The 10,647-nt window shown below is 45.9% G+C and overlaps 1 protein-coding gene across 1 annotated transcript in view; it reads left to right on the forward strand.

The window, feature by feature from the left end:
- LOC311122697 (lysosomal-trafficking regulator-like) overlaps window positions 1-10,647 on the forward strand; it is a gene marked incomplete at its 5' end in the record, with an annotated part of 38,392 nt that overhangs the window by 21,323 nt on the left and 6,422 nt on the right. The window contains 2 exons of the mRNA XM_084197031.1: window positions 61-197; window positions 871-969. Coding sequence (XP_084053157.1) covers window positions 61-197; window positions 871-969 — 236 coding nt within the window. The remainder of the gene's footprint in view (window positions 1-60; window positions 198-870; window positions 970-10,647) is intronic.

Consider the following 10,647-nt stretch of genomic DNA (forward strand, 5'->3'; position numbering starts at 1 on the left):
CTCTCCCTCTGTGTCTCTAGGTGTGAGGAGTACTGACCCTCTCTCCCTCTGTGTCTCTAGGTGTGAGGAGTATGCACAGTACAGATATCCAGTGGTCTGCCATCTTGAGTTGGGGCTATGCTGACAACATGCTGAGGCTAAAGAGCAAACAGAGTGAACCGCCCATCAACTTCATACAGTGCTCTCCACTACACCAGGTAAACTATCGGACCAAACCTTTAATATCGCTAAGCCCTAAAGGTAGATTTGTACAGCTGACCAAAGATTAACAACAGGAACCGGGATCCAGAGATTTCCCAGGCGAGCTCCCTCCCACCAAGCTGGTTAACTGAGGTGAATTACAGTACATCACAATACATGTTTAGTATGTTTCTGTGATCCATATGGGCCCTGGTCAAAAGTAGTGCACTATATAGGGAATAGGACACAAACACACTCTCTTGAGGCTGTTAATGACAGATGGAGAAATAGGAGACTCCACAGCACCTTGAGGCTGTTAATGACAGATGGAGAAATAGGAGACTCCACAGCACCTTGAGGCTGTTAATGACAGATGGAGAAATATGAGACTCCACAGCACCTTGAGGCTGTTAATGACAGATGGAGAAATAGGAGACTCCACAGCACCTTGAGGCTGTTAATGACAGATGGAGAAATAGGAGACTCCACAGCACCTTGAGGCTGTTAATGACAGATGGAGAAATAGGAGACTCCACAGCACCTTGAGGCTGTTAATGACAGATGGAGAAATAGGAGACTCCACAGCACCTTGAGGCTGTTAATGACAGATGGAGAAATAGGAGACTCCACAGCACCTACTGTATGAAGAAGACTCCCCATTCAGCTTTGTTAATCATTCCCTCTCTCTAGGTAACAGCGTGTGCCTGGGTGTCTGATGGTTGTCAGCTGTTTACCGGCAGTAGATGTGGAGTCATCACGGCCTACATTAACCGCTTCAGTACATCTACTGTGAGTAGTACAAGCCTCTCCTCTCTCTCTCTCCTTCTCTCTCTCTCTCTCTCCTTCTCTCCTTCTCTCTCTCTCTCGCTCGCTCGCTCGCTCCTTCTCTCTCTCTCCTTCTGTCTCTCTCTCTCTCTCGCTCTCTCTCTCTCTCTCTCTCTCTCTCTCTCTCTCTCTCTCTCTCTCTCTCTCTCTCTCTCTCTCTTTCTCTCCTCTCTCTCTCTCTCTCTCTCTCTCTCTCTCTCTCTCTCTCTCTCTCTCCATAAATATATATATATATATATATACACACTACATGACCAAAGGTATGTGGACACCTGCTCCTCGAACATCTCATTCCAAAATCTTGGGCATTAATATGGAGTTGGTCCCCCCTTTGCTGCTATAACAGCCTCCACTCTTCTGGGAGGCTTTCCACTAGATGTTGGAACATTGCTGTGGGGACTTGCTTCCATTCAGCCTCAAGAGCATTAGTGAGGTCGGGCACTGATGTTTGGTGATTGGGCCTGGCTCGCAGTCGGCGTTCCAATTCATCCCAAAGGTGTTCGATGGGGTTGAGGTCAGGGCTCTGTGCAGGCCAGTCAAGTTCTTCCACACCGATCTCGACAAACCATTTCTGTATGGACCTCGCTTCGTGCATGGGGACATTGTCATGCTGAAACAGGAAAGGACCTTCCCCAAACTGTTGCCACTAAGTTGGAAGCACAGAATCGTCTAGAATGTCATTGTATGCTGTAGCATTAAGATTTCCCTTCACTGGAACTAAGGGGCCTAGCCCAAACCATAAAAAAACATTATTCATCCTCCACCAAACTTTACAGTTGGCACTATGCATTGGGGCAGGTAGCGTTCTCCTGGCATCCGCCAAACTCAGATTAGTCCCTTGGACTGCCAGATGGTGAAGCATGATTCATCACTCCAGAGAACTTCCACTGCTCCAGAGTCCAATGGCGGCGAGCTTTACACCACTCCAGCCGACGCTTGGCATTGCACATGGTGATTTTAGGCCATGGAAATCCATTTCATGAAGCCCCCAACGAACAGTTCTAATGCTGACGTTGCTTCCAGAGGCAGTTTGGAACTCGGTAGTGAGTGTTGCAACCGAGAACAGACGATTTTTACGCAGTACACGCTTCAGCACTCGGTGGTCCCCGTTCTGTCAGCTTGTGTGGCCTACCATTTCGTGGCTGAGCGGTTGTTGCTCCTAGACGTTTCCACTTCACAATAACAGCACTTCGATTTGTCTGTCCATAACACTTTTTTCCAATCTTCCTCTGTCCAGTGTTCTTTTGCCTATCTTAATCTTTTCTTTTTATTGGCCAGTCTGAGATATGGCTTTTTCTTTGCAACTCTGCTTAGAAGGTCAGCATCCCGGAGTCGCCTCTTCACTGTTGACGTTGAGACTGGTGTTTTGCGGGTACTATTTAATGAAGCTGCCAGTTGAGGACCTGTGAGGCATCTGTTTCTCAAACTAGACACTCTAATGTATTTGTCCTCTTGCTCAGTTGTGCACCGGGGCCTCCCACTCCTCTTTCTATTCTGGTTAGAGCCAGTTTGCGCTGTTCTGTGAAGGGAGTAGTACACAGAGTACGAGATCTTCAGTTTCTTGGCAATTTCTCGCATGGAATAGCCTTCATTTCTCAGAACAAGAATAGACTGACGAGTTTCAGAAGAAAGTTATTTGTTTCTGGCCATTTTGAGCTTTGAGTTTTATTGCTTCTTTAATCAGCACAACAGTTTTTAGCTGTGCTAACATAATTGCAAAAGGGTTTTCTAATGATCAATTAGCCTTTTAAAATGATAAACTTGGATTAGCAAACACAACGTGCCATTGGAACACAGGACTGATGGTTGCTGATAATGGGCCTCTGTACGCCTATGAAGATATTCCATTAAAAATCAGCCGTTTCCAGCTACAATAGCCATTTACAACATTAACAATGTATACACTGTATTTCTGATCAATTTGATGTTATTTTAATGGACATAAAAAATTGCTTTTCTTTCGAAAACAATTATTTCTAAGTGACCCCAAACTTTTGAACAGTAGTGTGTGTTAACATTGCCAAAGTAAGTGGAATAGATGATAAATATTAACAGGAAACATTACACTCAGAAGTTCCAAAAGAATAAAGACATTTCAAATGTCATATTATGTCTATATACAGTGTTGTAACAATGTGCAAATAGTTAAAGTACAAAAGGGAAAATAAATAAACATAAATATGGGTTGTATTTACAATGGTGTTTGTTCTTCACTGGTTGCCCTTTTCTTGTGGCAACAGGTCACAAATCTTGCTGCTGTGATGGAACACTGTGGTTTTTCACCCAGTAGATAAGGGAGTTTATCAAAATTGGGTTTGTTTTCTAATTCTTTGTGGGTCTGTGTAATCAGAGGGAAATATGTGTCTCTAATATGGTCATACATTTGGCAGGAGGTTAGGATATGCAGCTCAGTTTCCACCTCATTTTGTGGGCAGTGTGCACATAGCCTGTCTTCTCTTGAGAGCCAGGTCTCTCTCTCTCTCTTTAACAGCACCACATTGAGTACAGTACCGTGGGTCTCCATGGCAACACCCTCAGTCACCCTCCCCCTCCACCCATCCTCCTCTCTCCATCCTTCCGTCCGTCTGCCTCCACATCAACACCCACTGACCACCATTATCCCTCCCCTAGACCCCCACAGTGCATACTCTCTGTCTCGCTCCATCGCTCTCTCCCTCTCTCATTCTCTATCTCTCACTCTCGCTCTCTCCCTCTCTCATTCTCTCTCTGTCTCGCTCCATCGCTCTCTCCCTCTCTATCTCTCTCTCACTCTCTATCTATCTCTCTCTCTCTCTCTCTCTCTCTCTCTCTCTCTATCTCTCTCCCATTCTCTCTCTCTCTCTCTCTCTCTCTCTCTCTCTCTCTATCTCTCTCTCACTCTCTCACTCTCTATCTCTCTCTCTCTCTCTCGCTCTCTCTCTCTCCCTCTCTCTATCAATTGAATTAAATTAAATTCATTAGACTTTATTGACATGGCAAGTTCAATAACTTACATTGTCAAAGTATAATTATTTGTACTGAATGATAATTTTGGGAAAGAAAGATTCTCTTAGGTCTGAGTATTTGTCACAGTGTAATAGGAAATGCAGCTCTGTCTCTACCTCTCTCCGGGGGCAGAGTGAGCACAGCCTGTCCTCTCTGGGCAGCCAGGTTTGCCTGTGACAACCGGTCTCTATAGCCAGACTGTGCTCACTGAGTCTGTACCTAGTCAGTGTTTTCCTCAGTTTTCTATCAGTCACAGTGGTCAGATAGTCTGCCACCATGTACTGTCTGTTTAGAGCCAAATAGCATTGAAGTTGACTTTGATTTTTTGTGGTGTCTTTCCAATAGGTGATATATTTTTCTTTTTGCTTTGTGATGATTTGGTTGGGCCAGATTTTCTGAGTGCTGTCCTGAGGCTCTATGAGGTTGGTTTTGGTTAGTGAACTGAGCCTCAGAACCAGCTGGCTGAGGGGACTCTTCTCTTGATTCATCTCTTGACATAGTAGAGCTGTGTGATGGAATGTTTTGGGGTCACTTGTTTTTAGATGGTTGTAAAATGTTATGGCTTTTTTTTCTATTTGAATAAGGAGGGGGTATTGGCCCAATTCTGCTCTACATGCGTTATTTTGAGTTTTTCTTTGCACTTGCAATACAGTCTTGGAAAACTCTGCATGCAGTGTTTCGATTGGATGTTTGTCCCATTTGCTCAATTCATTATTAGAGAGCGGACCCCATACTTCGCTGCCATATAGAGCAATTGGTTCTATAACTGATTGGAAAATCTTAAGCCAGATTCTAATTGGAATTTCAATTTTAATGTTCCTTTTAATGGCATAGAATGCTCTTCTTGCTTTGTCTCTCAGCTCATTCACAGCCATGTGAAAGCTACCTGTGTTGCTGATATTTAGTCCTAGATATGTGTAGTTTTTGGTGTGTTCTAATAGAACTGTGTCCAAATAGAATTTATATTTGTGATCCTGATTTCTGGACCTTTTTTGGAATATCATTATATTCGGGATTTTTAGGTTAAGTGTCAGAGCCCTGGTCTGACAGAACCTGTGCAGATGATCTAGATGCTGCTGTAACCCCTCCTTAGTGGGAGACAGTAGCACCAGGTCATCTGCGTACAGCAGACACTTGATTTCAGTGTTGTGTAGGGTGAGACCAGGTGCTGCAGATTCTGCTAATGTTTTTGCCAATTCATTAATGTAGATGTTAAATAGTGTTGGACTTATTGGGCAGCCCTGTTTCACTCCACGTCCCTGAGAGAAGAAGTCTGTTTGCTTGTTGCCGATTTTAACCGCACATTTGTTTTTAGTGTACATTGATTTAATAACATCATATGTTATCCCTCCAATACCACTTTCTATTAGCTTATTAAAAAAAGACCTTTGTGACAAATTAAATCAAATGCTTTCTTGAAGTCTACAAAACATGAGTAGATTTAGCCTTTGTTGTGGTTGACTTGTTTGTCAGTTAGTGTGGAGGGTGTAAATGTGGTCTGGTGTACGATCATTTGTTACAAATCCAATCTGGCTTCTGCTCAGGACGTTGTGTTCATCAAGGAAATGACGTGGTCTGCTATTTATAATACTGCAGAGAATTTACCCCAAGTTGCTGTTAACGCAAATTCCTCTGTAATTATTTGGGTGAAATTTGTCTAAATTTTTATAGATTGGTGTGATCAATCCTTGGTTCCAAATATCGGGGGAAATACCTGCAGTGAGGATAATGTTCAATAGTTAGAGTATATCTGAATTTGTGGTCTATATATTTGATCATTTCATTTAAAATACCATCAGCACCACAGGCCTTTTTGGGTTGGAGAGTGCATCGTTTTTCCAATAATTATTGTTCTGTAATTGGGGTATCCACAAGATTCTGATAGTCTTTGACTGCTGATTCAAGGATTTGTAATTTTTCTTGTATATCTTGTTGTTCTGGGCTCTTTGTTATATTGCTGTAGAGGTTTGCAAAGTGATTTCTCCACATATCCCCATTTTGGATATCCAATTCCTCATGATGAGGTTTGTTTAATTTATTCAAATTCTCCCAGAAGTGGGTTGATGGATTCCTCAATTACATCCAGCTGATTTCTAATGTGCTGTTCCGTTTTTGTTCTTAGGGTGTGTTTGTATTGCTTCAGTGTTTCCCCATTTTGAAAGAGTATTTTTTTGTTGTCTGGTTCTCTGTGTTTCTGATTAGATACACTACCGGTCAAAAGTTTTAGAACACCTACTCATTCAAGGGTTTTTCTTTATTTTTACTATTTTCTACATTGTAGAATAATAGTGAAGACATCAAATCTATGAAATAACACAGATGGAATCATGTAGTAACCAAAAAAGTGTTAAACAAATCAAAATATATTTTATTCTGTCACGATCGTCTGAGGGAGAGGACCAAGGTGCAGCGTTGAAAGCAAACATATTTATTTTATCAAGATCACACGATCAAAACAACGAAACGTGACGTCCTTGGTTACAAAAACAAACCAACACGGAACAAGAAACCACAACACAAAGTGAAAAGACCGATAGTTAAATATGGCTCCCAATCAGAGACAACCAGCTGTCACTCGTTGCCTCTGATTGGGAGTCACTCAGCCCAACATAGAAAATCAAACATAGAATACACACCCTGGCTCAACATAACATTGTCCCCAGAGCCAGGGCGTGACAGTACCCCCCCCTAAAGGCGCGGACTCCGACCGCGCCAACTAAATCCCACAGGGGAGGGACCGGGTGGGCACTCCGCCTTGGCGGCGGATCCGGCTCCGGGCCTGATCCCCACTCCCTCTCCAACCCCCCAAAGTACCCCTGGTCCGGTCTGGCCCCACTGGCCGGAGCCGGACTGACGATACGCACCCCTGGCTTGGTGCGTGGAGCAGGAATGGACCGGACTGGGCTGGCGACGCGCACCACAGACTTGGTGCGGAGAGCAGGAACGGGCCGGACAGGGCTGACGAAACGCACCACAGACTTGGTGCGGAGAGCAGGCACGGGCCGTGCCGGACTGATGACGCACACCACTGGCTTGGTGCGGGGAGCTTGGATGGGCCGGACTGGGCTGGCGACGCACCCCGTAGGCTTGGTGCGTGGAGCAGGGACTGGCCGGGCTGGGCTGGCGACGCACACCGTAGGCTTGGTGCGGAGAGCAGGAACGGGCCGGACAGGGCTGACGAAACGCACCACAGACTTGGTGCGGGGGGCAGGCACGGGCCGTGCCAGACTGATGACGCACACCACTGGCTTGGTGCGGGGAGCTTGGATGGGCTGGACTGGGCTGGCGACGCACCCCGTAGGCTTGGTGCGTGGAGCAGGGACAGGCCGGGCTGGGCTGGTGACGCGCACCGTACACTTGGTGCGAGGGGCTGGAACAGGCCGGACCGTACTGGGGACACACACCACTGGCTCTACCTCGGGATCTGGAACGGGCCGGACCGGACTGGTAATACACCCCAGTACCTCTCGCCGTGCCTCTACATCCTCCATCCCCTCTTCGACCAGTGGCCCCCGTAACCTGGCGGCCTCCTCTGGCAACCCGCTGGGCCGCTCTATCGCGGCCTCCTGCTGGTCCGACGTCGTGAGCCCCCCCTAAAAAAATTCTGGGGGTCTCTCCTCCCCGTGGGCCAGGCCTCCATCGTTCTCGCCAGACTCTCACCCCACTGCTCCAAAGTCCAACCTCTCTCCTCTTCTCTTGGCTTGGCCCAGTCGAGACTCCTACTCAACTGCTCCCAAGTCCATCCTCTCTCTTCTTCACGCTGCTTGGTCCTGTTATGGTGGTTTCTTCTGTCACGATCGTCTAAGGAGGGAGAGGACCAAGGCGCAGCGTTGAAAGCAAACATATTTATTTTATCAAGATCACACGATCAAAACAACGAAACGTGACGTCCTTGGTTACAAAAACAAACCAACACGGAACAAGAAACCACAACACAAAGTGAAAAGACCGATAGTTAAATATGGCTCCCAATCAGAGACAACCAGCTGTCACTCGTTGCCTCTGATTGGGAGTCACTCAGCCCAACATAGAAAATCAAACATAGAATACACACCCTGGCTCAACATAACATTGTCCCCAGAGCCAGGGCGTGACATATATTTGAGATTCCTCAAATAGCCACCCATTGCCTTGATGACAGCTTTGCACACTCTTGGCATTCTCTCAACCAGCTTCATGAGGTAGTCACCTGGAATGCATTTCAATTAACAGGTGTGCCTTCTTAAAAGTTAATTTGTGGAATTTCTTTCCTTAATGCGTTTGAGCCAATCAGTTGTGTTGTGACAAGGTAGGGGTGGTATACAGAAGATAGCCCTATTTGGTAAAAGACCAAGTCCATCATTACTTTAAGACATGAAGGTCAGTCAATATGGAACATTTCAAGAACTTTGAAAGTTTCTTCAAGTGCAGTCGCAAAAACCATCAAGCGCTATGATGAAACTGGCTCTCATGAGGACCGCCACAGGAATGGAAGACCCAGAGTTACCTTTGCTGCAGAGGATAAGTTCATTAGAGTTACCAGCTTCAGAAATTGCAGCCCAAATACATTCTTCACAGAGTTCAAGTAACAGACACATCTCAACATCAACTATTCAGAGGAGACTGTGTGAATCAGGCCTTCATGGTTGAATTGCTGCAAAGAAACCACTACTAAAGGACACTAATAAGAAGAAGAGACTTGCTTGGGCCAAGAAACACGAGCAATGTACATTGGACCGGTGGTTCCAACCGTGTCTTTGTGAGACGCGGTGTGGGTGAACGGAAGAACTCTGCATCTGTATTTCCCACCGTAAAGCATGGAGGAGGAGGTGTTATGGTGTGGGGGTGCTTTGCTGGTGACACTGACTGTGATTTATTTAGAATTCAAGGCACACTTAACCAGCATGGCTACCACATCATTCTGCAGTGATACGCCGTCCCATCTGGTTTGGGCTTAGTGGGATTATCATTTATTTTTCAACAGGACAATGACCCAACACACCTCCAGGCTTTGTAAGGGCTATTTTACCAAAAGAGATTGGATTTTTTTGGCTACTAATTGTTTTTTGGTAGATTTCTGTACTGTTTGCACTCCATCTATAGGCCTGTTTTAGTATCATGTCATTTATTGGGCCATGATGCTTCATGGTTGGGTTCTGCTCTTCTCAGATACACTGTGATTTTACTGTGGTCAGAGAGAGGTGTTAGTGGGCTGACTGTAAAGGCTCTGAGAGACTCTGGGTTCAGGTCGGTGATGAAGCAGTCTACAGTACTGCTGCCAAGGGATGAGCTGTAGGTGTACCTACCAAAAGAGTCCCCTCTTAAGCTACCATTGACTATGTACAGACCCAGTGTTCAATAGAGGTTCAGGAGATGGTCTCCATTTTTGTTTTTCACTTTGTCATAGTTGTTTCTAGGGGAGGATGTGGGGAGGGAAAGGTTGTTGCTTCCCGGTAGGTGTTTGTCCCCATGACTGTTAATAGTGTCTAGTTCTACTGCTGTTCTAGCATTCAGGTCTCCACAGACCAGCACGTTGCCTTGGGCCTGAAAGTGACTAATCTCCCCCTCTAGAATGGAGAAACTCTCTTCATTGAAGTAGGGTGACTCTGAGGGGGGAATGTCTGTGCCACAGAGGAATACATTTTAATCGGTTAAGATGGCCTCCTTATTGATATTTATCCAGAATTCTCCTGTTTTGATCAATTCCATTGAATGACTTAGTTCGCTAGTTAGTAAATACAATAGTAGCATTTTTCTCCCTGAAGCTGCTATTTCTGGAGTTCTTTACTTGGTGATGTGTGTATCTTCCTCCTCCTCCACCTCCTCCTCCTCCTCCTCCTCCTCCCTGTGTGTATCTAGATGTTAACCCCCTCCTCCCTGTGTGTATCTAGATGTTAACCCCCTCCTCCCTGTGTGTATCTAGATGTTAACTCCCTCCTCCCTGTGTGTATCTAGATGTTAACTCCCTCCTCCCTGTGTGTCTCTAGATGTTAACTCCCTCCTCCCTGTGTGTCTCTAGATGTTAACCCCCTCCTCCCTGTGTGTATCTAGATGTTAACCCCCTCCTCCCTGTGTGTATCTAGATGTTAACCCCCTCCTCCCTGTGTGTATCTAGATGTTAACCCCCCCCTCCCTGTGTGTATCTAGATGTTAACCCCCTCCTCCTCCTCCTCCTCCCCCCTCCACCTCCTCCTCCTCCTCCTCCCTGTGTGTATCTAGATGTTAACCCCCTCCTCCCTGTGTGTATCTAGATGTTAACCCCCTCCTCCCTGTGTGTATCTAGATGTTAACTCCCTCCTCCCTGTGTGTATCTAGATGTTAACTCCCTCCTCCCTGTGTGTCTCTAGATGTTAACCCCCTCCTCCCTGTGTGTATCTAGATGTTAACCCCCTCCTCCCTGTGTATCTAGATGTTAACCCCCTCCTCCCTGTGTATCTAGATGTTAACCCCCTCCTCCCTGTGTGTATCTAGATGTTAACCCCCTCCTCCCTGTGTGTATCTAGATGTTAACCCCCTCCTCCCTGTGTGTATCTAGATGTTAACCCCCTCCTCCCTGTGTATCTAGATGTTAACCCCCTCCTCCCTGTGTGTATCTAGATGTTAACCCCCTCCTCCCTGTGTATCTAGATGTTAACCCCCTCCTCCTCCTCCTCCCTGTGTGTCTCTAGATGTTAACTC

This window comes from Coregonus lavaretus (assembly GCF_964263955.1).
Source record: "Coregonus lavaretus genome assembly, contig: HAP1_SCAFFOLD_505, whole genome shotgun sequence".
NCBI lineage: Eukaryota > Metazoa > Chordata > Actinopteri > Salmoniformes > Salmonidae > Coregonus > Coregonus lavaretus.